At 55.7% G+C, this 27,942-nt stretch overlaps 8 protein-coding genes and 3 non-coding genes across 11 annotated transcripts; 8 read left to right on the top strand and 3 right to left on the bottom strand.

Moving 5' to 3' along the window:
• The first annotated feature begins 590 nt into the window (after positions 1-590).
• Positions 591-673, top strand: BJ171DRAFT_t160. Its single transcript has one exon. It is a non-coding gene; the product is annotated as a tRNA-Leu (tRNA).
• Positions 674-1,231: 558 nt separating this feature from the next.
• BJ171DRAFT_t148 lies at positions 1,232-1,305 on the bottom strand. Its single transcript has one exon. It is a non-coding gene; the product is annotated as a tRNA-Ile (tRNA).
• Positions 1,306-1,311: 6 nt separating this feature from the next.
• Positions 1,312-2,227, top strand: BJ171DRAFT_568960 (uncharacterized protein; the record flags this gene model as incomplete). The annotated part of the gene is made up of 3 exons (XM_053113542.1): positions 1,312-1,345; positions 1,435-1,703; positions 1,799-2,227. 3 exons carry the CDS (start codon positions 1,312-1,314, stop codon positions 2,225-2,227), a joined length of 732 nt encoding a protein of 243 aa, XP_052965637.1.
• BJ171DRAFT_t147 lies at positions 1,313-1,386 on the bottom strand. Its single transcript has one exon. It is a non-coding gene; the product is annotated as a tRNA-Val (tRNA).
• Positions 2,228-3,411: 1,184 nt separating the features above from the next.
• BJ171DRAFT_509937 (uncharacterized protein) lies at positions 3,412-3,761 on the top strand (the record flags this gene model as incomplete). The annotated part of the gene is made up of 1 exon (XM_053111456.1): positions 3,412-3,761. A coding segment is annotated over one exon (233 nt), but the record flags the coding sequence as incomplete, so codon positions are not given.
• Positions 3,762-3,927: 166 nt separating this feature from the next.
• BJ171DRAFT_562256 (P-loop containing nucleoside triphosphate hydrolase protein) lies at positions 3,928-9,954 on the top strand (the record flags this gene model as incomplete). The annotated part of the gene is made up of 17 exons (XM_053113258.1): positions 3,928-4,124; positions 4,192-4,479; positions 4,631-4,751; positions 4,830-5,068; positions 5,243-5,665; positions 5,756-5,865; positions 6,012-6,196; positions 6,317-6,777; positions 6,996-7,262; positions 7,369-7,682; positions 7,796-7,907; positions 7,984-8,046; positions 8,186-8,372; positions 8,449-8,571; positions 8,644-8,764; positions 8,873-9,401; positions 9,562-9,954. 17 exons carry the CDS (start codon positions 3,928-3,930, stop codon positions 9,752-9,754), a joined length of 3,933 nt encoding a protein of 1,310 aa, XP_052965635.1. The 3' UTR covers positions 9,755-9,954.
• A 668-nt stretch (positions 9,955-10,622) lies between these two features.
• On the bottom strand, positions 10,623-13,474 carry BJ171DRAFT_509930 (uncharacterized protein). The gene is made up of 8 exons (XM_053111455.1): positions 13,294-13,474; positions 12,947-13,166; positions 12,552-12,839; positions 12,321-12,389; positions 11,902-12,224; positions 11,766-11,788; positions 11,021-11,616; positions 10,623-10,902 (listed from the first exon to the last, which is right to left on the bottom strand). The coding sequence occupies exons 1-8, from the start codon at positions 13,384-13,386 to the stop codon at positions 10,865-10,867; spliced, it is 1,650 nt and encodes a 549-aa protein (XP_052965634.1). The 5' UTR covers positions 13,387-13,474; the 3' UTR covers positions 10,623-10,864.
• A 164-nt stretch (positions 13,475-13,638) lies between these two features.
• On the top strand, positions 13,639-18,327 carry BJ171DRAFT_145751 (uncharacterized protein). Its single transcript, XM_053105749.1, has 9 exons — positions 13,639-14,219; positions 14,477-14,834; positions 15,059-15,695; positions 15,869-16,071; positions 16,217-16,467; positions 16,699-16,838; positions 17,090-17,771; positions 17,948-18,055; positions 18,237-18,327. Exons 1-8 carry the CDS (start codon positions 13,771-13,773, stop codon positions 17,958-17,960), a joined length of 2,733 nt encoding a protein of 910 aa, XP_052965633.1. The 5' UTR covers positions 13,639-13,770; the 3' UTR covers positions 17,961-18,055; positions 18,237-18,327.
• Positions 18,328-21,261: 2,934 nt separating this feature from the next.
• Positions 21,262-22,447, top strand: BJ171DRAFT_600098 (uncharacterized protein). Its single transcript, XM_053114979.1, has 5 exons — positions 21,262-21,378; positions 21,664-21,689; positions 21,831-21,861; positions 21,956-22,099; positions 22,228-22,447. The coding sequence occupies exons 1-5, from the start codon at positions 21,298-21,300 to the stop codon at positions 22,363-22,365; spliced, it is 420 nt and encodes a 139-aa protein (XP_052965632.1). The 5' UTR covers positions 21,262-21,297; the 3' UTR covers positions 22,366-22,447.
• A 1,458-nt stretch (positions 22,448-23,905) lies between these two features.
• Positions 23,906-24,736, top strand: BJ171DRAFT_425215 (uncharacterized protein; the record flags this gene model as incomplete). Its single annotated transcript, XM_053107707.1, has 2 exons — positions 23,906-24,233; positions 24,351-24,736. Coding segments are annotated over 2 exons (714 nt in total), but the record flags the coding sequence as incomplete, so codon positions are not given.
• Positions 24,737-24,987: 251 nt separating this feature from the next.
• BJ171DRAFT_145703 (L-cystine transporter) lies at positions 24,988-27,619 on the top strand. The gene is made up of 8 exons (XM_053105748.1): positions 24,988-25,320; positions 25,556-25,594; positions 25,818-25,843; positions 25,956-26,016; positions 26,163-26,285; positions 26,451-26,657; positions 26,888-27,028; positions 27,210-27,619. Exons 1-8 carry the CDS (start codon positions 25,270-25,272, stop codon positions 27,348-27,350), a joined length of 789 nt encoding a protein of 262 aa, XP_052965630.1. The 5' UTR covers positions 24,988-25,269; the 3' UTR covers positions 27,351-27,619.
• Positions 27,620-27,942: the final 323 nt, after the last annotated feature.

The following is a 27,942-nucleotide window of genomic DNA, read 5'->3' as shown; positions in this document are numbered from 1 at the left end:
TGTGAGGTGTGGGGTGTGAGGTGTGAGGTGTGAATGCGTGCCAAGAATTTATTATTCATGGTGATCACTAGTCATGAGAAAGGGAATCAATGATGGTGTATTTGAATCCATTTTTGAACTTCTGGTGCGTCCCATCTCCCAGCTAACGCGATGAGAACCCGAGGCTCTCCTTTTCATTTCCCTGGGGAGAGATTCGGAGATTTGCGTGAAAGGCCGCCGGGGGCCACCCTGGGCCACCCTGGGCCTCCCTGGGCCTCCCTGGGCCTCCCTGGACCTCCCTGGGCCTCCCTGGACCTCCCTGGGCCACGAATCATCATCAAGTACAGCAAAGCCTTGAGGCATGGTGGCAGGGAAGATGCACGGTCGGACATGTCACAGAGAGAAGAGGACCTGCTAAGATTGCAGCATCGGGATGCGGCGATGGGCGATAGGTGATGGGGGACAGGGAATTGAGTGGTTGGGTGAGTGTTGGCAGCGAGTTCAGCGGCTGGGTGAGGTGTTGGCGGCGGCGGGGTGGGTGCGGAAGGGAGTGAATGGCTAGCAGGGTAGGAATGTGTGGTCAGATATGATGATGCGATAAGAGCAGACAAGGCGAGATGGCCGAGTTGGTCTAAGGCGTCACGTTAAGGCCGTGATCTCTCCGGAGGCGTGGGTTCGAATCCCACTCTCGTCACTGTTTTTGATGCTCGTCGCTCGATGCCTCCTGCTTGCCATGAGTTTGCCATGAGTTTGCCATGGGTTTCCCATCTGTCGACTTTTTTTTCCTGCTCCTTGGACTTTGCCAGCCACCGCCATAGCGACTCTGCAAGTGGCTCTGCAAGTGCCTCTGCAAGTGACTCTGCAAGTGGCTCTGCAAGTGCCTCTGCAAGTGACTCTGCAAGTGCCTCTGCAAGTGACTCTGCAAGTGACTCTGCAAGTGGCTCTGCAAGTGGCTCTCTGAGCCCCCGCAGCGTCGTCGTCCGAGCCATCGCCCGAAACTTGGATCCATGTGTGCAGCCACGATCCGCGCGAGCACATTGCCAACACCGCCCTCCCCCCCAGACCAGACCGTGCGACAGAGGCGGGAGCGGAATGGGGTGCAGTAGGATGCAGCGAGCAAGCAGAGAGTAGGCGCAATGGGATGCAGTAGAGTGCAGCGAGACGCAGTGAGACGCAGTGAGAATGAGAGTCAAGGTGAATAATGGACGGAGAAAAGACAGAGACGGGGGCCAGGCGAAGTGGGCAGCAAAAGTGCTCCGCACAGGGATCGAACCTGTGACCTTGGCGTTATTAGCACCACGCTCTAACCAACTGAGCTAGCGGAGCCAAACAATGGTTTCGTCCGGGATCGAACCGGAGACCTTGAGTGTGTTAGACTCACGTGATAACCAACTACACCACGAAACCTCGTGACTATTCGCTTCACCCGCTCGCCCCATGTCCCAATCCGCCCAGTTTCCATCATCGAATCTTCGGCACTTGGCCCCGCCACCGGCCACGCCACTGGCCCTGCCCAGAATGCCTTGCTCGCCACAGGCGCGACCCAAGATGTCTCGCTTGCCACCTTCTCAGGCACTTTGCGGGGCTGGCCGCACCGATGCCGGTGGTATCGGCTGCTCAAGCCCGAAGAGTGTTTCTCTGGCGGGCTGGAGTTCCCTCCCATGGGATCGAGAGTCGCGGTGACGGCTGCGGTGACGGCTGCAGCGACGGCTGCAGCGACGGCTGTAGAATGTCCTGGCTGGCAAGGCCAGCAACCAATGCCATCGCTCAGTTCCATCGCTCGGTACCATTGCTCAGCGACAACCCAGTGTCAATCCAGTGCCAGGGCCCGTCAGAGACACCAAGGCAAAAGCCTTATATATATGCACCCGCTATGGACTCCACTGACTCCATTGACTCCATCGACTCCATTGACTCCATTGACCCCATCGACCCCATCGACCCCATTGACTCCACCACGAAATGTGACCCCGAGGCTCTCACCTGTTTCCGCTTGCTGCCAGTGCCAAGCTCTGCTATCACACCCAGCCAAGCTCTGTCACCACTCCGAGCCAAGCTCCTCTGTTACCACACCCAGCCAATCCATACCAAGCCATACCAAGCCATGCCAAGCCATACCAAGCCATACCAAGCCATACCAAGCCATACCAAGCCAGGCCGCCCGCTGAAAGATCACGCTCCTTTCGCCGCGGATGCACAACTATCCCAGGGGCCATGTGGGCATGGACTGATCCTGGACTCGATCTGAGCGTGATTTGCACTGGATATGGACTGATCTTGGACTCGATATGGACTGAGCCTGGACAGGAAATCGCTAATCTACCATCCAACCCGGCCCACCCTGGCCCGACCCCACACGGACATAGCCCACTCCCAACAACCTCCCCATGTTGATGGATGTGACTTGGACCATGGGTATCTTCGTGATCATCAAGAATTACCCCCTTACGGACTCGGACTTCAACACCCTCGGCAGTCTCACTGAGAATTCATGCTTCCGCATCTCCGTCAGAGAACGGGACCTGTTATGAACTGCATTGTGTGGCTCCCCACTCCACGATTGTATTTTATGGCTTACCAATCTCGTGCTCATATCCAATCCCATCTTGTGAAGCCCAGCTTACTTCCTTTGCTCTTTGTGCTGTTCCTTCTCACCTGGCGCAGCGAGGAGCCGTGGGTGATCGGGTCCTTGTCCCCTTTTCTTTGTTGCCCACCAGTGCCTTTAGCCCCGTCCAATAAACCCTTCCTCGCTCCGGACTGTTTACCGCGCAACGACCCTTTTGACTTGATATTTGACCGCTTGACGACTTCCACACTCCGTTCTCATCCTCTTTGCTCAGGTTTGTATCTCTCATGCTCTTTCTCCTGATCCTCATTATCTCATTGCGTTGTTCGGGTCAACTGGCGCGATATGCGGAGCCATTCGCCTGTTTGGAGGGGAGGAGAGGTCCATGCTGCCGAATTTAACCCGTGCCTTGGACGGATGCGGAATCAGAAGCATGAGCAAGTGCCTCGATTTGCATGGGGTAAGTTGGGCTGCTGGCCTCGATTCTCGATTCGCATGCCCGTCTCACGCGGTTTCACACCCAATTTAGTGGTATCCACTCCCCGGCGATGGTCCTGCTGGCGATCTGTTAGTATGCAACCTCTCAGAGTACGTATGCCTCACCGGTGTTGCCTTGGGTCTGCCCACATAATGTCCCTTTGGCTATGCGGCTTTCAAGCTACTCCTCTCAATCCCTGCCTATTTCTCAGTCTAACGGTCCCTTTGTCCTAGCTATCTGGCCATTGGATTGCCCACCGGTCTCTTGCTATTTTCGCTCGGGGTGTATTCAGTTTTGCGGTGCTCAGGCTGCTATAGCACACTATCTCGGCTTCGAATCGAAGATGGCACGACAGCCTTCGAATCACCGGGCCCGCTGTTCTGCAAGCGCATGCAGTCTCTGGACCATCTGGCCTTTGCAGCATCCGCCCTTGTCTCCTGCATTTGGGCAGCGCTCTTAGGATTGATGCTCTTGGCCTGGGCAAACGGATCGACTCCGGATCGTTCCCGCATCGAAGTCTGCGGATTGGGCTGGATTGGATGGGTGAGCTCCACAAGCAATTGTGGGGTCCTTTGCAGTCGCTGCGAAGTATTTGCCGACGCGAGTCGCCGAGTACTCTAAATCACACTAATGCGCTCGAATATCCTTCGAATTGGATGTCGTTCCTTAGACTACTGTCACCTTGATCCAACGTCAAGGAGTCCATGTGGGCCGTGCTCCATCCAACCTCCCCATCCTGCGCCACTTTTGTACACTCTTTGCTTCTCTGACTGCGGTAACGGCGATATCGCTGGAAAGGGCCACAGAGCTTGGATGGATTCTGGCCTTTGTTGGTGGTCTCGAAACACTTTGTGATGTCATGCAGCTCGTCTTCCAGTCGCGTCTCGAAGAGGATCAAGCCCAGATGTGGAGCACTGTTAACCAAGAGTCCCGCAAAGAAAGCCGAGAGATATCCGCAAGCTTTATTTCTCGCCTTACGTTTGGCTGGATTAATGAAATGGTGGACTTGGGCAACATTCGACCGCTGGAGGAAAAGGACCTCTGGCGTGTTACGCCTGGTGATGACGCCTTATCACTGCAGTCTCGCTTCGATCAACTCAGGTAGCCCGCTTCTCTTCGAACACATCACGAATTAGTGCGTGGTGTTCTAATCATGATTTTACTCTAGACATAGGCGCGCAAGTCTGTTCTGGAAAATTATCCGAATGTTTTGGAGGCAAATGGCCCTGCAGCTCACCTTTGGGATATGTGCTGCCGTGCTGAATTTTGCCAAGCCAGCCTTCCTGAATTTACTCCTTGCTGCGATCGAGGATTCACAACAGTCACTCGCGATGAAGGGCTATCTCGTCGGCGGGATGTTTTTTGCAACGCTTCTCAAAGTTGTGTGCGAAGGCCAGCTCTACCATGTTGGTCGCAGAGTTGGCATGCAGTCTGCCGCTCTTTTAAACACCGAAATGTAAGTCGGGAATCGAAGCTCATTCATCGACACGATATTCCACGACTTCATCGACACGATATTCCACGACTTCATTGTCCAGCCATATTTGTCCAAGGCAGTAATTGCCAATCGTAATACGATCACACCTCTTCCTCATATTGCTCGATAGATACAAAAAAACCCTCCGAAGAGCTCCGCAGCCAGGTTCAGCAGACGACGATGATGACCAAGGATCCGGCATGGGCAAAATTGTTACCTTGATGAGTGTCGATACTGCGCGAGTAGGAGATGTGAGTTTCAGGACCATTGCTTTGTTGGCATTTCCCTGGTCGTGTTGGAGCTACTGACAGCTTGGTTCAATTGTGCAGTATCTCTGCTATTCCCATACGATCTTGATTACACCGGTGGAAATTCTGATCGCAACTGCTGCCCTTGTCTACATTTTGGGCTGGCCGGCCTTGAGTGGCGTTGTTGTCATGATCTTGACGATTCCTACAACGGCCTATGTCGGGAAATGGACTTCCAGGGCCGAAGAAACCCTGATGGAAAAGACCGATAAGCGAGTTGAAGTCACCAACGAGGTGCTAAATGGTATTCGAATCATCAAGTAGGAATCCAAGTCCACGTGTACCGCATTCCGGAACTGCCATGAGTGCATTCTCGCTTTGGCTCAGTCTTCCAGCAGCTGGGCGATTCTCTTACCCACCTTTTATTCTCAAAATGTACCCACGGATGCATCGACGTATATTTAATCACTGACACGGCTTATTTTGCCGCTTAGATATTTGGCATGGGAGCCCCAGTTCTTTGACAAAATCAGAGAGGCACGCAAGGCCGAGCTCGCAAGCTTGGTTCAAGTATTTTATGCCGATCTCGCAAGCACTTTCATTTGGCAGCTCTCTCCGCTGCTCGTGGCCTTTGTGACATTTGCCACCTTTACCAAATTGGCGGGCAATCCCCTGGATGCAACCACGGCATTCACTGGACTGTCTCTCCTCAATGCCTTGCGGCTACCCTTGAATCAGTTTCCAAACGAGCTAGTGGACTTTTGGCAAGCACTCGTGTCGCTTAAGCGTATCGAGGACTATCTCAACCAAGAAGAGTTGGAGGATACCTCTAATTGCAGACCAGAGACCGCGCTGAGCGAGCAGTCCGGACGGGCCCAGCGGGCCCCCAAAGTCGGGTTTGAGCAATCCAGCTATGTGTACTTTGAGGGCGGCTCTTTTGAAGAGTCGGAGGCACCAAACGAGCAGACCCCATTACTCGATCCTGCACACGAACGTCTGGCAACGAGCCGATTTGTTCTCAAGAATCTCAATATCGAGTTTCCTCTGGGAAAGCTTACTGTTGTTTGCGGACCCACCGGATGCGGTAAAAGCAGCATGCTTCTCGCCCTCTTGGGAGGTAAGGACAACGGACGAAGGCTCTGAAATATATTTTTGGCCCGATTCAAATCTAACCCATGTCTTATTCGCCCTACTCTCTGTCAGAAATGAAAACAGTCTCTGGTTGCCGCATTATACAACCATCCTGTGATGATTTCGGGGCAGATAGCCCGCATCAAGTCGCATATGTGGCTCAAACGGCTTGGCTCTTCAATGGATCGATCCGCGACAACATATGCTTCGGACGGCCATATGACAGGCAACGATATGCCCAAGTGATTTTTGCATGTGCCCTCGTTAGAGATTTGCAGCAGCTCGAGGATGGGGATATGACGGAAATTGGTGAAAAGGTGAGGTCTTGGAGTGGTCGCTGGCTTATGCTACCTGTGTATCATTGGTGCCATGGAGGCGTACAAGCATGCGCGACGATGTGGAATACGTATTCACGGGTTTCCTACATTGATATTTAGGGAATCAATCTTAGTGGCGGGCAGAAGCAGCGGGTTTCTCTTGCCCGAGCTGCCTATAGCCGCGCGTCGGTGGTTCTCATGGACGACCCACTATCCGCCGTGGATGCACCGACAGCGCGCCACATATTCCAGCACTGTGTTCTCGGGTTCCTCCAAGGCAGAACTCGAATTCTGGTCTCTCACGCCGTTAGCTTGACTGCACATCGGGCCGACAAGATCGTGGTGATGAAGGGCGGGGAAGTGGTCGCAGACGGTGCATTCGAAACAGTAGCAAGCAGTGGCGTCTCGGCCATATTTGAAAACCTCGTGCTGCCTGAGGCTGGTCAAATGCAATCCGAGAATGCCGTGGAGGAGGAGGATAATCTTGGAATCACACATGCAGATGATTCGAATGCCAGAAAGTTGGTGGAAGATGAGGAAAAATCGACCGGATCGGTTAGCATCGATGTATACAAAACCTAGTAAGTTATACCAGATCGTGTTTCCGCATTGATTTAGACAAGGCGAAATGCCGATGTCTTGGTCCGCATTTCAGAGTTAGCTTTCCGCTATGGTTTATTGAGACTGGAGTTTATCGGCCCTGACGACCTTATTAGGCGCGATATTGATCCAACATTGCCTAGATCTCGTCGAGTTGAATAACTTGTCACTCTCTGACTTGCGTCTCGCCGCTATTCAGCTTCCAGGCCACAGGAGGGGCAAGTTTCTTGGTTCCGTTCTTATCGGCTGTCGCTTTGATCAACGGACTTCAGGTTCTCAGTGACTGGTGGATCAAGAAATGGACAGAGTCTGAAAGCTCCCTCAGCTTTGCCTCTGCGTTGGGCACGATGTTCACGCTTAGTCCGGATCGTGCCACCGAGTTCCATTCCTGGTGGAATATGGTTGCGAATACCTCCGGCATTCAGTTTCAGTTGCTGAATGGCAGCGTGGATTTTTATCTTGGATGGTAGGATGGTGGGCGAACGGGCGAATGGCTCTGAGCGCCTTCGTGGTTGTTGCTGTTCTGCTAGCCTCAGACCTCTACTGATACCGGAATTACACTTCCGCAACAGCTACGGTCTCATCGGCGTTACACTCTTGCTTACGGAGCAAGCTTTCTCGTTGCTGGAGCTGAAAGGATCATATCGTGCGTCCGAAAAGCTACACAGCGAACTGCTACACAGAATTCTTCGAGCTCCCATGCGGTTCTTTGAAACAACGCCTCTTGGGCGCATCATGAATCGATTTTCGCGTGACATCGAACGAATCGATCAAAATGTTATCCAGATCGTTGGGTCGTTTGTTTCCATTGCCCTGGACTGCGTCACAATCTTCTTGGTTATTTCCATCATCACTCCTGTCTTTCTTGTAACCATCGCTCCAATCGGTACGTTGATTTCTCAACGACGCTTCTTGATTGGCAATGCCACTCGTTCTACGAAGGACCGTTTTCTCCCGCCAATCGACTGCAATTGATTTACTCTTCGACATTTCGTCCAGTATATCTGTATCTCAGAACGGCCCAAAAGTATCTGAACTGTTCCCGTGAGCTCAAGCGGCTCGATTCCGTCTCGCGGAGTCCTGTTTATTCTCTACTCTCCGAAACACTAAAGTAGGGATCTGCATCTGCTGAAGCTAATACTTGACCGAGCACCCGGATTTCCATCTGACTGTGTCCTTTGATCTAGTGGCGTCTCCACCATCCGTGCATACGGTGACCAGCAACGTTTCACCGACATGGTGTTTGAGAGGTATTCCACTTGCACATTTCTATTCTGTGCAGGAAGTTGCTCGGCAGATTTGCTCACCGATTGGTGGTATCAGGGCGTCCCTCGAGCGGATGAATTTAGCACCATGCAAACTCATACGCTACTATTTCTCGCTTGCTAGGATCGACGCCAACAATCGAGCGCACTTTTGGCTCTGGACGACAAATCGATGGCTCGGAGTCCGGATTGAGTTCATCGGCGCTGTCGTCGTCCTCGCCGCCGCAGCGATTGTCACGGCCACAGCAATTCCGGCTGGATTAGCGGGGCTATCGCTGATATATGCCTTACAGTTTACAGATATTTTGCTGGTATGTAGTCTGCTTTGTGGGGCTATTGATTTACATGAAAAGGGACTGATGTCTGCTGTACCCTCTTTGCATTCAGTGGGTCATCCGGATCCACGCGCAAATGGAGATGAATATGAACTCAGTGGAGCGTGTGCGAGAGTATCTCGAAATTGAACAGGAGCCTCCTGGCATCATCGAAGGTCATCGGCCTCCAGAAAACGTATGTAGACTTCTCAGTGTTCTGGTGGACGTGACGCCTGTCGCTTATGCTCTTCACGGCTGCGCCTTTCAGTGGCCCGAGAATGGCGAAATCCGCCTTGTCAACGTCTCGGCACAGTACACTGCCGACCAACCCAAGGTTTTGAAAGACTTGACATTCACCATCCATGCCCGAGAGAAAATTGGCGTCGTTGGTGAGTGCATATGCTTACGTTTTCGAAGCTGCGCGGTCATATGTATTCGTTGGTCCAAAAGCTTGTCCCTATCCAGCCGCTCACCCTCCCGCGTTCTCTGCGACCAAGGGCGGACCGGGGCTGGGAAGTCGTCGCTATCGCTGGTGTTATTCCGGATTCTACCCATCATCGAGGGCTCGATCGTCATCGACTCGATCGACGTGTTTTCGATTGGTCTACAGGATTTGCGCTCGCGGCTCACCATCATCCCCCAGGATCCCGTGCTCTTTGCGGGTACTTTGAGAACCAACCTTGATCCGCTTGGCGAACACGATGACTCAAAATTATGGAGTGCAATTGGCCGGGTGCACTTTCTCGAAAGTTTCCACTCCGCGACGGATGAAAATAGTTCCATCGGGCTCTCCGCAAATCAACCCACGATCACCCTGGAGACCAAGGTTGCGGAGAACGGAGGAAACTTTTCCCAAGGACAGCGACAGCTCATTTGTCTTGCTCGTGCGCTTTTGCGCCGAAGCAAGGTCATCATACTGGACGAAGCCACGGCAAGTATCGATGCTGAAAGCGATAGGCGTATCCAAGAAACCATCCGGAGCGAGTTTAGCGGAGCAACGGTTCTGTGTATCGCCCACCGGCTGCGGTAAGATGCCTCACCCTCGGCATTTCTTTGGGTGAATGTGATTGGCATCCCGGAAATACGGTTGCTGCATCCACAGGAAGCCGAATGCCATGTATGGCCGTTGTTACCGATAGCTCACCCTGTTCATTTCTGAATGACATGCTACGAAACTCTGGTTCAGAACTGTGATGGACTACGACCGCATCATTGTGATGGATCATGGTCAAGTTGTCGAAATGGACACTCCCCTCAATCTCGTGCTCCAACAAGGAAGCGCTTATCGCCGTATGTGTGAAGAAACCGGTGAATTGAACGATCTCATCCAAATTGCATCTGATTCGGCACACAAGCGTCATCCAAGTGGTGCACACTAGCTTGCCAAGCCAGATGCCTGCAAGTTTCGGAGTTATATCTCGTCCCAACCAAATACTGTTGCGTATACGACGACAACGGATACAACGTATTCGGACAAAGCCAGTCTCCTCAAACCGAGAGAATAGAGCAGTCGCATTAGAGATCAAGCCAACAGTTTCATGGCATTGTCAACGGTATGGCCTCGATTTGTCGGATTGCGGTCGTGAATACATCTGATCGACAGCCATGGACATCGAGATGCGTTGGTGAGGTACATGCATTCGATCCTCTGGACGGCTCCATACGAGTAGCGGTTTCTTGACATATAGGTCGATAGTGAGGCGGTTCGCGTTTCACTTGGCTCCAGACACCCAGAGTAAATTAGGGAGGCGTCGAGCTCACCCAGCGAACGTTTGTGGAAGGCTTCTCTAGAGTCTCGTCTCGTTGGGGGGGGGTGCACTTTACACTGTATTCAGGGGGAAATGCGGCACCTGCCCACAACCCATTTGTCAGCGTAGTATGCGATGGCATGCGTCTAGCTATGCCATAAGAAATAGAGCAGATCACTTTGGCAGCCTCCGAGTGAAGACCACCGGTCGCAGTGCAGCGATGCGGAAATCGAGGGTGTTGTGCTTGGCCATGATTGCAATGAGCGGGTGGGTGTATTCAAGTCACAGAAAAAACCACTGTCATGGCTCAAAACGGGGGTGTACCATTTCATTTTGGAGACGCTGTAAGACCGAGGCGCCTCGTTGCGCCGCTGGGAGCCCTCTGAATCCTGAGCGTAGCTGCCATTGGGCGTGTCACGGGTAGTCACCGCAGTGATGCCTCGCGGCTCAGCTGAGTGATGTAACAAAGATCACCTTATGGCGGTCCGTTATCCCCAAATGTTATCGATCGGATGTATTCAAAACCGTGTGTTTCCAAATCCACAACAAAATTGACTGTCGACACACGGAGGTAACAGCCGCACAGAGAAATACAGCCACAGAGTGTGCAACCACGGAGTTCCATGATTCGGTGCCGTTGTGGGCACGATCGCCTTTAGGTGGAGAAGAAGCAATCTGGCCCGTCGTCGAGGCAGTCGGCGTCCCCTTATTCTTATGCGCGGATTAACGCCGTTTGGGAGTTCATTTCTTCTGAGATGCACCCCATTCATTCAGTTTCCCTGGTATGGTATGGAGGAGAAAAATACATAGGGAATCCAATATCAGGAGCGAGTTCGGTTTCCAGAGCGCGCAAGCACAAGTTTAAAGTCGCTCCCCCTGGCTGTAAACCCGCCGTACCCTTGTGAGGAATCCATGTGAGCGGTCGCGACAGGCTTTCGGCAAGATCAAATTTCTTCTTGACCGGCGGCGCACTTGCAGCTCCGTTGGTCAGTGGCAGGTTGGTGGTGCTGATGGATGCCCGACGAATCCTATTTGGGTGCTCGACTCGATTGAGATGTGACCGTATATTGGACATGGACGGCGATTTGGTCAGCTTGGACTTTGGTGGGCTTTTCTGAATCTCCTTCTTGACAGGCGTGGCTGTTGCATCAAGGGAGCGCTTTGAAGCGGCAGTTTCCGTGACCAGTCCACCGGGTAAGTTCTCGATTGTGAGAGGAGACGGCGCGCTTGTGGCTGCAACCTCCTCGGGTTTTGATCGAACAGCTCGCGGCTCTGCCAGTGGCGCCGGAGCGATTCGGAGCTCCATATTCATGGCGTTCGTTTCGGCCGATGCTCCTGGATTGGACTGGCTATCTGCGCCAGCTTTGACCTTGGACATGAGCTCGCGACGCTGAGATGTCAGTGTTGGTCGAACTACAGGCAAGGATGACTTTCCACCCTTTGCTAGAGGAGCGCTTTTGAATCCAGTAGCAAGCTTTGTGAGGCTGCCACGACTGTATAGGGTAGCATCGAACGATGGTGCGTTAATGACACGCGCAGTTTCATTCGGAGCATTTATAATGACGCAGAGTCCACAGCCGGGAACTCGGTTATTGCAATGCAGAGAGGGGAGTTAGCGTGTACTGAATGAGTGCTCCCGCACCTGCTGAAGCTGCTGGTTGATCCCTGCCGTTCGAATCGTATGTTAGCTGCCGGTCCGTATTGTGAACATCACCGCGATATCTGTCCGTGTCGTTTCTGAGTGAAACCACCGCCTTGGGTTTTGATTGTAAGCGTACCTTTGAGACTTGGGGCTTGTGGGTGTGCACATTTTTTATCTCCGCGACGCCCTTCTCGGTTCGTCGTTTCTTCAGTGTTTGGGGGCTTTTGTCGGTTGCTGAGACGACCACCCGCTTTTGTGAGGATTGAACTTGGGAAAGCGTCGTGCGAGATGGATTGGGAGTCGTCTGGCGCTTGGCTGCAAAGTGCTCTGAGATGCTCGCCATATGCTGAAACTGTCGCCTGTGCACCGCATCAAACATTCCCACTTTTTTGTTGGTCTTGACAGCCTTTGGAGTGAATCCACAGAGCGCCTGGATTTCCTCGGGAGTCATGTTGTTCCCTGTTCGAAGGTGAGAATCAGAGTATCAGTTCAATGAGCCCGCTGAATTGACGCATTGAATTGGGCTCCCACAGAGCGCTTCGGAGATGGACGCACTTGTGAATATCACTCTTTCTTCAAGCTCGCTCATAAATTCGCTTGAAACTGCATCGTAAATCTTGGTCGCTATAGGTGATCCGAGGTTTGCTTTTGGGTTAGCATGGCCTTGCCGCACCAGCCGTACCAGCCGTACCAGCCGCATCAGCCGCATAAAGCCAAGTGATTGCACCTTGGCTGCAACCCAGCTGCCATCATTTCCGATGATCAAATCCGGTATCGCCCACGCACCTGATGTGGGTTCGTGTTCGAAGCTGTCTTCATTGGCATGCGCTGGCGAGCTGGCGGCGCCGGTTTCGATGCCGTTTTGTGTGTTGAGTGGTTGCATGGTTGCGGCTAGTGTCTCGGTGACGTTCTGCGTGATATCTTCGCTCACACGATCGATTTTGCAGTGGCTTGCGAGTTCATCAACACCCGTTACTAGGAGGGACACGTTGATATCATGTCGGTCAACCGTTTGTTCATGGATCGTTATCCGGTTGAGCCCCAGCTGAAGATCAGCCACCTGGTCAAGGGCTTCTACAAGGCGGGGGGGGGAATTCAAATCAGCCGCAACATATCCCACAACTCGGGGCCGACTGGAGCCGGACAGAAAATCACGATTCCAGAGCACGCGGGAAACATACCAGAGGCATACTTGGCGCATTCTCGATTGGTCCATTCTCCATTGGCACCTTCCACTTGGGCGTCGTTGCTCCCCAGTACATCGGCTGCATGGCCGCTGTTATCCTGGCTGTCCTGATCACTCACATAATGCCCGGTGGAGCTATCGTTATCGGCAGTTTCGGGAAACGAGTGACCGGAGCTCGAGGCCAGGGCACGGAGTGAATTGATCAAGTCCACATTCTTATCGCGGACATGCACAAAAGTCGTTAGTCTTATGTAGCGGTGGCATCGTCTGCCCTGCTGGGGATGTCGCTGCTGCAGAGATAGCCAAGGCGCTGCGATAGACGAGGGCGAGGGCAGTCGTTACCTTCCCGTTGGCCTTCAGGCCGTACTTTTTGCACAGCTTCTGGAGGGCGGCGCGACTGCACGAGTCGAGATCTTCGGGCAGACTGATATCCATGGCTGCTGGCCGCTCTGGGCTCGGGCTGGTCGAGAGAAGCAAGGAGGCAGGAGGCAGGCGGCGGGCTGGGTGTTGTGTTGGCCCGCCCAAGAGGGCTGTCACGGCCAGAGGCGGCGTGCTCGGGGATTCCTTTTTTGGCCAAATGTGGCCACTTCTCCGTCCCGGTTTCATCGGCCCCGGTTTTGCCCGATGGCTCGCGCTCTCTTGGGTCTGCAGGACAGCCGCACCATCGCATCATCCACATCATCCGCACCATCCGCACCATCTGCACCATCTGCACCATCTGCAAGACTCGCCTCTGCAGCTGCCCGAGTCCGGCTGCCCCCTCTCCCCATATCCGATTCCGCGAGGCTGCAGAGCCAGACGGTCCACAGCGCCGCCAGGATGGGCGATCCGAATGCGGCCTTGCACGAACCGCCGCCTTCGTCGCTGTGGCATCCAGCTCAGCATCGGCTCGTCGGTGGTCTGCTCGAGATTGTCCTGCGTCCTGGGCCATACGGCGAGCATAGCGCCGAGAAGAAACTCACCACCAAGCTGCTCCCCATACTCGTCTCCCAGTTTCCTCCCCCCGAGTCCAGCCAGGGCTCGTTGTTGATCGACCCTTCATCCCGCGTAACGGCTGTTCGCATCGTCCTGGCGGCCTTGAATTACTCGCTGTGTATCGAGGATGTTGCATCTGATCTCCCGAGGAGCTTGGAATCGACAGAGCGACAACTGGACTCTGCCGTTTCCCAAAAGACCGCCTCCAGACCGGATGTGGGCCTGCGGATATCGCTGCACATCCGGTTTCTGCTGCTGAAGCTTCTTGTGCTCTTTCTCAAGAAGCTCGATCGGTGGGTGGAGGGCAGGGCTTGGACTGGATTGAGATATCATATCCACTGGGGCCCTTGGCTGGTGCCAGACGGCTGTCTGTCAGTCCTCTACACTTGCACTCCCGTGCGTGAGGAGGGATCGCCGTCTCTGCCTCGCCTGCCTCGCCGGCTTGGAGCATGAGCCGTGCCGCTTCTGGTTGTGGATGGGTGGATGCTGTAGACGGCGCTTCGACCTTGCACCGCGGCAATTAATCGGCTTATCCTTTCAACCCATGCAGCTCCAAGCTCCAGAGGGTATTTGCATCACAGCCCATGTCGCGGGTCGGCTCAGACACTATTCAAAACTATCATCCATCGAGCTTTCCCGAGATCCGAAGCGTCATTGTCCAGTCCGCTACGAGCCTGCTCGATCTCAAGGCACACCCTTTCCTGCTGCACAAACACAAAGAGATACCCCAGCAGACCCTCAAGCTATGGGGAATGCTTGCCGCGTGCCTGGCCTTTATGGTGGGCGGATATGACGACATTCGACAAGAGCAGGCGCTGGTCGCTGCCGAGGGCTTTGCCAAAGCCATATTCAAGCGGGCATCATCCATGGTCCGCAAGGACTACGGAGGACTGGTCGATCAAATGAAGGTGGGAGCATTGTAGCGAACTGCTAGTGTGTGGGTGTGCGTCGATGGGCATTGCAGTACCGCACTCGTCTGCTTTGGATGCGGGCTGCATGCCTCGATTACCGGTCGACTTTCATTACCCAGCCAGATACCGAGCAGATCATGCATATGGTGGATATGTGGCGATCCTTCCTTGAAGTAACGCAGCTGGCACCGACTTTTCACACCCTCCATACACCCTGACAGGTCTCTATTTCTCTTCTCGGCGAAAGCTCGCGGTTACTCCCTGTGTCGGTTCACTCCGTTTCGCCGCCTGACTCGGTTCATCTGCTGGGCCATCCCATCATTTTCCTGAAACACATAGTCAACCCTGTGATGCGAGTCGGCCTGTGGAGCCCTGAGTGCCGCAAGCACAGCTCCAAGGTGTTGGCATCTATTCGCGCGCTCATCGTGGACTTTCAGCAGGGATGGGGCGACTCGGACGAATCTCGACGGTGTAGGCCAGGAACACAGGATCTGTTGAATGACTCTGTGGGAGAGCAGATGCGTCTTGTCTCCCGGATATCCGAGTACATATCCAAGCTCTCGGAATCTCTCGTTGAAACAATTGATCCCATCGGGTGGCGAGGTTACAGTGCCCAGCCGGGATCGTCACCGCTGGCGTCCCTGGTGCTCAAGACAGAGTTGGGAGACTGGATAGCAACTTGGCTGGAGAGCAAGCAAGCAGTGGTGCTCCTCCAGAGCTTTGCGATCCCGCTGCTTGCACAAATAGGGTCAGACGATCACTGCTGGCGCTTTTGCGAGAACCTGATTATCCGAGTCTACACCGGTGGTCTCGACAAACCGGACAAACTGGACAAAGGCAACTGGACATCAACTGGAGGTAAGCTGAACGGAGTTGTGTCGATCCAGGCTGTTATGTTTTACCAGCACACACACCCCCACCGACACCAGATCCCTCCCGGAGAGGACCTTGCTCGACCCGGCGGTCAACCTTCGAGTCACCGAATTTGCTATCGAACTGTGGGCTCGCGTTTCTCCTTCTTCCACTCCTAGTTTCCGAAGTGGCTGAGGCCGTGGCCAAGTGGCTTCTCTCGACCGCCTGTCTGCGATCCGTCGATCCGCGTGCCTCAATTAGCCGGTATCAGCGCCGAGCGCTCCCATCCATTTCCATCAAGCTGCCAAGCCTGAGTGCGCTAATCAATTTAAGGCTGATGTGCATTCGTCTTATGGCACAGATATCCAACCACCTGTTTCCGGCAAGTAATGGCGCCGAATCTTTCCTTACAGCGACTTGATTCCGCTTCAAGCGCGACGCAAAGTCATTGGCCGAGATTCATGGCGCTGGTTCCACTGTAGTTGTGGTTCTAACCTGTGTGTGTTACCGGTGACTCTGGTTTTTAGATATCAATGTGCCTTCTGTCGCTCTTTGACGACCCTTCCTATCAAATTCGACTCGCCTCAGCGCATGCGCTGGCGATTCACAGCCTCAACGGCGACCCGTGCCAGCACATTGTCCATCGCGAAGATGGGCTATGTCGGTCATATAGGGATGGTTTCTCCGACCCTCATTCCAACGACTTGGTACTGTCGCCACTTAGACATTCCCTTCAAGCCATCTTCCGGGAGTTGACCGAGTTTTGGACGTCCGAAAGGTAATGCTCTAGCCAAGACATCGATTTAGTTGGTACTGCGAGCTGGTACACTCTGCCTCGGGTAGCCAAAGGGCAACCCTGCATCCGGGATTCCTCCCCCTGCATCACTATAATCTCATACCTTGTCCATATATCGATCTTCCCGTGCCGCTCTGCTGCTCTATCTCGACGACCAATGGCGGGCTTCCACGCCGCTCTTGGCCATCATTCGCTGCGATGAATCGCTTTTAGCGAGCCTGTCACGACTCAGGAATGCGAGGTTTTTGGCTCTTGGACCTACTTTGTGACGGCGCACTGCTTCGCTGTTTGTCCGTTTCGACTTTCCCAGGACTTTCCAGTGAATCTCGCTCGTGATCCAGGGAATCCACCAGGTAACCGCTCGCATTGTCTTGGCCATAGGATGTGCTCTAATGCCGCGAACGCTCACGGCAGTGCACGCGACGATGGGCTGGCCGCTGATGCAAGACAAATGAAGGATTTCGTGCCGACGCCCATCTAACAGCCATGTATTTGCTCACACACATTTGAATGTGCCCATCTATATTCAAACGTGCCTGCCACCGTTCGATTTTGCTGGCCCCTCTCTTGCTCGTTGCTATCAACTCATACTCATGTGCCCAAGGGCCACAGCGCGCACCTCCGGTTCGATTTGCGTTTATGCAGTTCTTCACAGATCTACTCCACCACTTGCTCCTGTACCAACAGACAGATTCCAGACAATCGGCTGTCAATCGACTCTCGATCGCCCTGGTAACCAAGGGGGCCATCGAAGGCACCGGCTATGGCAGCGAAGCGGCGCCATATTGCTGCCTCGATGCCCTATCAACCGCTATACCGCTGCTGTGGCGTCTCCGACGGGACTCGGAAGTCGCAGTTCGGATGATGTGTCTGGAGACTTGTGCAAGCTGCATTGGCGTTCCCCCGTATCCAGGATCACCCGATCGCATGGAATCCCCTGATGGCCGACTCAGTCCAACGCGAGACCCGTCGGTGCCCGAATCTAGTCAACTCGCGGACTACAATATTCTCTCGACCCTCTACGACATTGTCAGGGGCTGCCCCTTTGCATCGCCCTCCAGTGACCGCCTTTCCAGTGACAGGTCCGATTACGGCGATCCTGTCGATCAATGTGAAGACATTTCAGCGCTGGTCGAGCGAATCTTGGGATATGGAAAGAAGTGGCATCTCGCAGCGCTGTACTACAACTCGCATGAGTCGCCGGGCAGCGACGCGCCTACAGATTTCGGCAGCGCCTATGCACCGACAGGGTTTACCAAGCGACCAAGCTTGAGCACGCCCGCGCGGTATGTAGCTCCGCACGCATCCGCATCGACAGCAACCCAGGGCGCATTTGCTTGCGACTTGTCTCCGGACGAACTTCTTCGAGGTCTATCTCCGATGCCATTCGCTGGGCAGTCAGGGGCAGCCGTCGCGGATCACTCGCGCATGGCCCACCGATCTGACGAGTATCCGGGAGAAGCACTGGTCGCTGAGCTCCTTTCCCCACCGGATTTGAACTACAAACGATTCGCTGAGCCCTCACGGCCGCTGGATGAGCCATGCGCCCCTCGCTTGGCTAGGACCACAGGTAATGAGATGTTACCGTTGGACGAGGAAGTAGAGGATCGCTTGATCAATTTACTTGGATATTTGAGAGGGGGACAACCGAGCTTGCTGACAAAGAGGAACACGGTTCATCAAATGGCGGCCGCTTTGTGACAATCGGATCCCGCTGGGCCCTGATCGACATCCGTTTTTGCCCATGCTAGAGCCATCACATCACCCCAGCCACGCGACAGCGGCAAAGGATTCTGGCGAGCACCTCTCTTCGGACGAGGGCAACATCATCAATTCATTCTATCAGCACATCTCTGACTCGAAGGTTCATTCAAGTGCAGGTCCGTCAGCGTCCTTTCTAATACGGGAGGGTCTTGGTCAGGATCGATCTCTCAGATTCCCTGGCCAGGAGCACGTTCACAAATCAAAGGAACTCGCGCACTGGACTCCCGAAAGTGTCGGGTCGAGGGCGCTAGCCTATCCACTGCAAGGCAGCTCAAGAGTCACGGCGTCAGGGCGAGGAAGTGATTTGATGCTGAATCCAGCAGCTGATCGGCGGCCTTCCCCGAGTGTGTACCAAGGAGACAGACAAGGTCACATCGACGAGATTGCAAACTGGGCCACCGGCCCAGTTTTGTTCTCGGACGAAGTACCATCACTAAGCCGTGGCCAGGGACACAGAGCCCCTCGAAATCCTTGGCGCGGCATGGCTCCTATCGACCAAGATGATGCTGTACGCCAACGAGGCGCTGCTCCCACAAGCGACACCCTGAATTTCGATGATTTTGTCGCCGATTCCCTTGTACACAGCAACCACAGGTCACCCGTCGTCACGACACAACCGGCAGCAGCAAACGGCCCGCAACCGGCATCGGCCACAGCCTCCAGCCCCACTTCCATAACCCGCGTAGCACAAGATGGTGCTAAGCGGCATCCCGCATCCCATGATCAGGGACAAATGTCGCTCAACGAGATCATGGCTGACACCGAGCCCTCCAAGGTTGTAGATCTCACGGGCTTCTTGGGCAAGGACGGCCTCCTCAGTGGACCGCCGCTGTCGCCTGCCATAACAGACTCGGAGACTTCGGAGCACGACCAAGGCTTGCTGTCGCCAACATTGCCACTGGACCTGGCGCAGAACGCTACTGCGCTCGCGGTCCTGGCAGCGCCAGCGCAAACAATTCCAGAAGACCGCCCCTTGATACTGAACACCGGCGATGTAGCCCGTGCGCGCGCGACAGTTGCTGTCAAGGATGAGCACAACGAGCACAACGAGCACGACGGCGTTGACGCCGCCTTGCTCCAGGTTCAAGGCGACAGGACCACCGCTGTCGAAGATCACACATGGATGAACGTCAACTCGCGGCTGGATCCAGGCGATCTCTCCAAAATGGTTGGCGCTGCAGAGATCTCCGAGATTTCACGCATCAGCCCGCTCGATTTTACATGGACCCAAAGCGAAATGGAGGCGGAAAGGTCAGCGGTGGCGGGTGCTCTCGGTGATGGCGGCATGCAAGCCGACCGTGAGCAGACATCCTTCCGAGCCCCCTTGGGACCTACCGAGCCCGCTGCCACTACTACTGAGACGACCGCCGCCGCTTTGAAGCCGAGACAGGGATCTGCTCCGCCGATATATGCGTCTGGAGACACCCAGTTCAATCCAGAGGCACTACTTCGGCAGGTCGATCGTCCTCCACAAGGGGAACCCCATCAGTCAGCCCATGGTCAAGCAGAGCAGTCCGAGCAGCCCGAGCAGTCACCCCTGCAACAGCCACCTCTAGAGCCCAAGAAGCCGACCACTCCTGTCTCGGGTGTTGAGTACGCAGCGCCACCACCTCCCCAGGCGCCCGCACCTTCGAGCAGAGCCAAGATGCAAGCACCGTCCTCGCAGTTCTTTGACGAAACCAGCCCGTTTTTCGTGGAACCCTCGCGACTGGTGGGGCAGCTCGAGCGGCGCAACAGCGGACCGACCGGAAAGAGCTCTCAATCGCTATCCTATGGCCACGGGTTATTTTCATCGTCCTTGGCGCTGAACCCGCTTGGCGGGGGCACACAGGCGTTCCTGAATCGCAAGGTCGCCTCGGCCATCGACCGAGTTTTGAGGAGCCTGTGTTTTGACAAGGACCGCTCGGTTGTGCCAAACTATTGGCCTGAACAAGACTCGGCAGCATCGGCATCGGCACCAGCATCGGCATCGGCACCAGCACCGGCATCGGTGGGAGCGGCAGCGGCAGGGAATGAGGGATCCGAGACTCGACGTCAGCTTGATGGCAAGCTGCGGGAATCCCTCCATCCGATCCTGAAGCGCGTCTTTGAGTTGGACCCGTCTCTCTTTATGGACTATTGCGGGCGTATTGTATTCGATACAGGGCCTCAAAGCGATCACCGAAGCAAACAGGGCAAATGGTGAGATGGTAGAATCGTGAGCTCAGACCGGATGGCTGTTGATGAAGCTAACGCTGGCAATTTATATTTGTGATTGCGATCGCGAACAGGATCAGTGGGCTTGCGGCCATTCACAAGCACCTGATTCCTCTCTCGAGGATCTTTTTCCGACTCGAGCGACAAATGCAGACACCTGTATCGCTAGCGCAAGCCATGGTGATTGTCAAGGACCAAGTCTCTGTCGGACGCCTGACGGTGGCAACGAGTGCATCCTTGGAGCTCGGGTCGCTGATGGCTCTCGGCACCAGCGAGCAGACAGCAAGCCTGGGTGGCAGCATGTTGATGCTTGGGTATGGATCGGGCAACAGCGCAAACTCGTTTCTGGAGTGGGTCTCCAGCGCCAAGTAGTCCGGGAGCTTTCCTGGCCCTTCTCAACCAGACCGGTCGCTCTCGGAATATGGCGGATGCACCCAAGTGCCCGAAATACACTGCCGATCTGTGTAGTCCGGTCCGCAATATCCCCGGCCAATGGACCACCTCGCTGTCCGCCGCAAGAAAGACCACGGGTGTGGCAGGATCCAAAGTGTTGGGATGAAACCAGCCAGCCGGCGGCCGGTGCGTGGCTGCTTTTCCCAAAAAAGGAAGGCTGGCTGCTGCGCATCGGGTTGCTCTCGCGCGCTCTCTCCGAGCTCTCGCCACCTTCTCGCTCCCCCTCGCCGAGAACGAGCTCCAGCCAAAAGTGCCGCCGAACCGCAACGAAAAGGATTCGATTTGCGCCGCTTTTGCGTTTGCGTCTTTGCCATCCATCCAGCAAGCCAACCAGCGAGCAATCCAGCGAGCAACCCAGCAAGCAACCCAGCAAGCAACCCAGCAAGCCAGCCGATCGCCATGTCCACCACCACCGAGACTGCTCCCGTCCCCGATCTCCCCCGCGCGGCTCCTTACCCCGTTGATCTCGAGCCTGGCAAGGTAGCCGAGTGCGCGATCCAGATTGGCTGCCCGTTCCTTCGCGGATGCATTCGACACACAATTGGTCGACAAGGGCGGGCAGCTGCTGCTTCCCGTCGTTGGGTTGGCCATGCCGGGCGATCCGATTCGCCCCACTGCCCCCTCCTCTCGCTGGCGTTGATGTTGCATTGTCTCTCGGAATGGCCGCCGTCGATCACAGGATCCCGGGCCATCGCCATTCCTTGCCCTTGGCGCGCCTAGCTTTTACTGATCCACACCTCCCCGGAATCACCTTGTCGTTGGTAGGACTACTACTGGTGCTCGTGCGGCAAGTAAGTTACCAGCTTGCTGATCGGCCTGGTGATCGATCTGCTGTCCGCACGGCTTCGAGGGCCAATAGCCCACCCAGGCTGGTTCAACTCACATGGTCTCCATCGGCTTGCGCTCACACTCGATGCCTTTCCCACAACCAGGAGCCAGAACCAGCCATTCTGTGACGGAAGCGTAAGTTCCTGGCCCATCCGGCACATACAGCACGCAGCGCCTGTTGGTGCCCTGAGAGCGATGCCTAATCAGCCGGCATTGACACCGCCTGCAGCACAAGGGCAGCTCCTTCAAGCCCGTCAAGTTCACCGTCGATGAGGCCAAGAAGTACTTCTTGTGTGGCTGCAAGCTCGCCGAGTCCGCTCCCTTCTGTGATGGCACCCACAGAAAGGAGAAGGGCCTGAAGCGATACAACGAGGTAACTCAGCCAGCCCGCCAAAGCATCTGATCGCAACGCAAGCATTCTGCCAGGCAGAGAGCTCGTTGCCCACGGTCTCTGGTGACGACTCCTAACTGTACCATTTGTTCCGACTGTGCCTTTGCCAGTTCTTGCTCAAGGCCAACCAGGACCTCAAGGAAAAGTACGATCGTGAAGCGAAGCTGCGCAAGCTGATGACCGCCAGCACCGTCGTGGCTGTTGTCGCTATCGCCGTCTACCACATCGTTGTCCCCTACCACAAGTGAACCCTGAGTTCCTGCGACTGGAAATAGCCCTGCTCGTTAAGGGAATATATCGACTCTTTCACGATCGTGTGTTTGATCGCGTAGCAAGCAGTAGCTCACAAGGCTCAGCATGGCGGTGGCCGTTGCAAACAGGCGTCGAGGATGATCGAGGTGATCGGCGGTCCTATGATTGGGCATGGACATTGACATGGACATTGACATGGACGTTGACATGGACAGAGGCCTGGGCGGTGTTCCCCACCCCTCAATCCAGAACGACGAGGCCTGCGGCGAGCCAGCCGTGGGATCGCCATCGGTCTTGCTTGGCAATCACATTGGTTATGTTGCTGACTCGGGGAGCAGCCAGTATCACGGATGCGACAGTGCGTTCAGTCTGGAGGCTTCTGGGTCAGCATTCTCGTGGGACTGCCGTGCGGGCAAGCAGGACCCACTTGCGTTTTGAGTGACCACGAGGGTCTCCTGATTTCCATCGAACCACCATGCGACGACGTGGTCAAAGCAAAACAAACCAAAACACCCCTGGGAACCAAGTCGCTTTCCTTGGTGTCGACAGCTCACGACTGCCCATCCGTTGCGATACCGTTGCGATACCGCTGCGATACCGCTGCGATGTCACTTGCGACGATACCGGGCGTGGGAAGCCCTTGAAGCGCGTGCTGGCCGCCCTGTGCGCGCACGGCTCATACCCACACGCTCACACGGCAAAACAGCCGTGCTGCACGAGAGGCTGCTGTTGTGTGCGAATGGCCTGCCTGGAGTTTTTCACTGGGGTTCCCGAAGTTGTCCTCGTCTGGGCCCTCGGCCCTCATCTGTCCTTCGACTGCCCTCATACCACCCCTGCCATGACAGAGCCAAGCACAAAGCCTCAATCAACATCCCACTCGGAGAAGCTGGCGGTTGTCACCGGCGGTACTTCGGGTAAGCCCGCGGGCACCACGACCGACTTGGTGCTGTTATTGCTATCATTGCTATCATTGCTATCATTGCTGGGTGCACTGGCCGGCTGGCCTGGTCCCATCGCAATCCAGCAGCACACTCAGACAGCCGATTGCACTTTCTCGCCCAGGACTCGGTCTCAGCACCACGCTGCACCTCCTCCGATCGGGTGCCCAAGTTATCTTCACAGCTCGCAACAGCAAACGAGGCGAGGAAGCTCTGCAACTGATCAGGTATCGCTTCGAGCACGGCTCTCCTCCCCCTCTCTCCCCCCTCGGTCTGTGTTTGAGTCTCTAACCCACAGTGGATGCGTGCAGTGCGGAAGTCGGTATGAAGCACCGGGCCTCATATATGATCCTCGACAACGAAGACCTTGTGTCTGTCCAGGCGTTTGCCCGGTAAGGCTTGGGTGAGGCAGTTGGCATTGGCCGGCCGGGTGCCATGTTTGGTGGCCTTTCCGTTTCAGCCCCCCTCATCACCCACTGGCTGTTTTGGGTGTCTCTGGCCACCTAGGGCCGTTTCCTGCAGACTGATCATCGACTGTATCTGCGCTAACGTCGCTGCACTGACTCACCCTCCATCGAACTCGCAAACCCCCCTCCCGCAACTGCTTTCTAGCGAGTTTCTCGAGAAGCATGACTCCCTGGACATTCTCGTTAATAATGCCGGCATCGCTTTTGTGGAATGGCGGCTCACTGACGGCATCGAGAGCCAAGTGATGGTCAACCACCTATCGCACTTTCTGCTGACGCAGCTGCTCCTGCCCACGCTGGACAAAACCGCTCGGATCAAGGGCGATGCCCGCATCGTCAACGTCAGCAGTCCCGCACACGCCTCTCTTTACTTTTGCAAATTCCTGCCGTCCAACCCCAAGGCTGTCGACTGGGATGCCATGTGCACGCCCGTGACTGCTGATCCTCTCGAAAACTACGGTACGACAGGATGTCAGAGCCAACTGGTGAAAACGATATCGTTGGTCGCCTCGCTGTGCAGACCGTATTGGCGATCTCCTGTCGCCTCGCTGACCGATTTGCGACTCTGCCGCACAGGCCTCAGCAAACTGGCGCAGATCCATCAGGTCGTGGAGCTCCAGCGGCGCCTTGGGGAAGACTCCAAGGTCCGCATCAACTCGTGCGAGCCCGGCTTCGTCCGATCGGCCATGGCGACCAAACCCAAGGCCAACTATATTGGCTGGCTGCTTGGTCTGTTCCTATACTTCTTTGGAACCCACCCGGACAAGGCCGCCAAGACCCAGGTTTACTTGGCGCTCTCGCCCGAAATCAGGGACAGCGACGTCTCGGGCCGGCATTTTATCTCGCCGGGCACCCAGAAGCGGCCCAGCGCTCTGGCTTCAGATCCCGATGCGGCCCTGGCGACATGGCAGTGGTCCGAGTCGACCGCTGCAAGCATTCTGAAGCGTCGCGAGGCTGCATAGGAGCTCTGTTTGCTCGGTACTTTGAGCAGCGCAGGTCCATTGTGGCGACCGGAGAGCGACCGGGGGTCTCCACTCGGAGGTGATCTGTTCAATTGTATATGGCTCAGCTGGAGCAAGTCATTACATACTGCATGATCGTGGAAGCGGGTGTGGTGTCCCGTTTGCCCATGTGTATAGTATACACTGCTGCAGTGGGAGTCTGACCTGTCTTGGCTTCTGTGGGGGTTGGTCTCGGCGATGGTGCCCCTAAACCATCCTATGGGAATCCGCTGGTCTGCGTCGCCGGGTATGCGATTGGTTGATCCGAGGTGGTGCTGGAGGTCAGCCCGCCGGCCCATCCAACCAGGAAGCCTGTCGGAAGTATTCCTCCCGACGCCGGCTTCTTGTGGCTCCTCCCGACCGCGCATGTCGCAATCGATGTTTGCGAGCGACGCAGCCGCGGGGAGCGGCTCGGGCTCGCTAACGACAGCGACCGCTCCTGCGTCTTCTCCTTGCCTCCTGTGAACCTCTTCCTCTGTTCCGCTCAAGCAAGCATGGCCCAGCACGGCGAAGGCCTCGAGCGCATCTCGGCGCTACTTGGATGGGTATGTCCGAAGCGAGATACAGAGGCGACGTGCTTGTCCCTGCTGGTTCTCCAAAACCACAGAGGAAAGCTGCATGAACAATGGGCAGGAGCATGAAAGCTTCAGAACAAATCTGCGGCCGATACGGGGGGTGATGCTTCCCGCTGCGTGTCTCTCCCGATGAACTCACCTCGGTCCCCCCCGATGCTCCTTGGTCCTCTCGACAATGCTACTGGCTGCGGGTAATGGCATCCAGGGCTATTTCGTGGCCTGGAGTGCCAGCTTCTATCCCCAGGTAGGCCCGTGGGAGGTGCTTTGGTCCAGGGCTCGCTGCAGCAGGCAACCTTGATCGTCAGGCGAGGAGACTGGTCACCGCACCGCCGATCCGGTTCCGAAGAGCAAGGGTATCCGGCGACAGATCCGACGCCCACTCTCATCCCTTCGACCATACCCTCGCCCTTGGACGGCTTTGGTCCTGCCGGAAAACCGAATCATGGTCTCTGCGACGGCATTTGCAGCTGCTTCTCAATTACCGACGCAAGAGGTGAGCACGCCCGCACAGGCCACCCATAGCCATTCCAGCCCGCTCACGCCCCGGACGTGGACATCCAACACACCCGATGCTAAAGATTCACCGCTTATCCCTCTCAACCCAGCGTCACTGGCCTTTCCTTTGACTTCCTTGCCCTCAACTTTATCGGATTCACATGCTACTCGGTAAAGACATTGCACGGGTTGCCGCGGCATCCAGGGCGATGATGTCGGCCCACACCGGCTCTCGGTTGGCAACGTTGTCCCGATTCCTGATGAATGCCAGGGTCGGATCTCATTCGGCCTTGTCTTTCTGACGATCATGCTTGCAGCTCTACAATGTCATCTTTTTCGCAAGCCCGTTGATCCGCGACCAGTACAAGAACCGCTGGGGGAGTGAAAACCTCGTTGGCCTCAACGACGTCTGCTTCAGTGTGCATGCGTTCCTGGCCCTGGTAAATATTGTGTCAGCTATGGTTGACCGCGTGCCATGCGGTCCCACGCAGCACTGGTTCATGAGTCGCCTCGCCTCGCCTCGCCTCGTCGATGGCAAGTCGGGAGGCCGCGATGTGCCCGTGGTCCATAGAGGTGACCCGATTTGTATTGTTCTCTGGTCATAGCTCGTCGGGATAAGCCAGGCGCTGGTCTATGAGCGCCATCCGAGCCAAAGAGTGCACCGGCCCGTCTGGATTTTCTTCTACTGGTCGCTGGCCGGACTCGGCGTCGTGCTTCTGGGGACGGCAGTGGGATATGTGTTGCTCCTGGATGTGGTCTATTATCTCAGCTACGTGAAAATGGCCACGAGCCTGCTCAAGTACACACCCCAGGTGAGTTCAGTGCGCGAATCGGGGCATGCAGCCTCGAGGACGGGTGCGTTGGTGTTGGTGTTGGTGTTGGTGTTGGTGTTGGTGTTGGTGTTGGTGTTGGTGTTGGTGTTGGGAAATGCCCTGTGGAGAATCATGGATCGGCTCTCCAGATGATCTCCAAGCGGGCCGTGTGATCGTAAGGTACCATCTCTCACACAGCGGCGAATCGTCTTTGCTTGGGGTCAACGCAGGCCTACCTGAACTACCGACGGCAATCCACAATCGGCTACAGCATCGGCGGTATTCTTCTTGACTTTGCCGGAGGCATCATGTCAATCACTCAGCTGGTGCTGGACGCCTACATCTCAGGGAACTGGAACGGCATCATTGGGGTAAGTGCCCCTCCCTCCAACCACGACAAGCCTGACCATGCGTGTGCTTGGTCCGACTGGAGCGGAGGCGAAACTCTGTAATCTATGTGCTGCCTCCCCCCACCTGACAGGACCCTGTCTGCGGCCGATCCTATGCCCGTAATCGAGGCCGGTCACTAACCAATTCCGCACACGACCACAGAACCCCATCAAGCTTGGCCTCGGCCTGACCTCGCTCGCTTTCAACGTCATATTTATGGTGCAGCACTATGTCTTGTACACTCAGAGGGAGGTCCACAGTCAGGACGAAGTGCGCCTGCTGCTGGAAACCGATGGTCCTTGAGGATGAGGAGCCCCCTCGAGTGGTCTCCGGTGACCTTGGTTGGTATGCCCTGCTCTGGGCCGAGCCAAATGACAGACGGGCACGGGACGACAGGTCTGCTCCCCCCCCCACTCAGCGGGATCCTGGCATGGATGCAAATTGTCCGCAAATATCCGCAGACGCTCCAACATATGATACCCACCAACGGGCGGTCGATTGCCCGAGACCTCTTTGGGTGCAGCCGAACGACAGATGCGCTGTTGAAATAAAAGTCGAACTGCAGACACGTATCTATTCAGTTGCCGCACTCACGCTCAGACACGTATCTATTCAGTCGCCGCACTCACGCTCAGACATGCCTCCCCGGCCTCGTCCAGTGACCCACCCCCCACCCGCGCCATGCCTCGGCCGCCAACGGCTGCTTCTCGAACAGCTCCACGCGCGGACAGACACGTGAGCCGTCACGCCCCGGCCACCAACGCCCTGGCCGACAAAGGCCCAGTGCGGTGGCGGGCTCAGATGACCTGCCCGCGTGAGCGTGCGCGCTGCTCGCTGAGGGGGAGCCAGGTCTCGAGCCGGGGCCGATCCGCCTTTGCGGTCTTTCCCACAACAG

Source organism: Polychytrium aggregatum (assembly GCF_025602895.1).
Source record: "Polychytrium aggregatum strain JEL109 chromosome Unknown BJ171scaffold_24, whole genome shotgun sequence".
Lineage (NCBI taxonomy): Eukaryota > Fungi > Chytridiomycota > Chytridiomycetes > Polychytriales > Polychytrium > Polychytrium aggregatum.
Note: the sequence above shows the minus strand (reverse complement) of the source record. Positions and strands in the feature narration are given on the sequence as shown.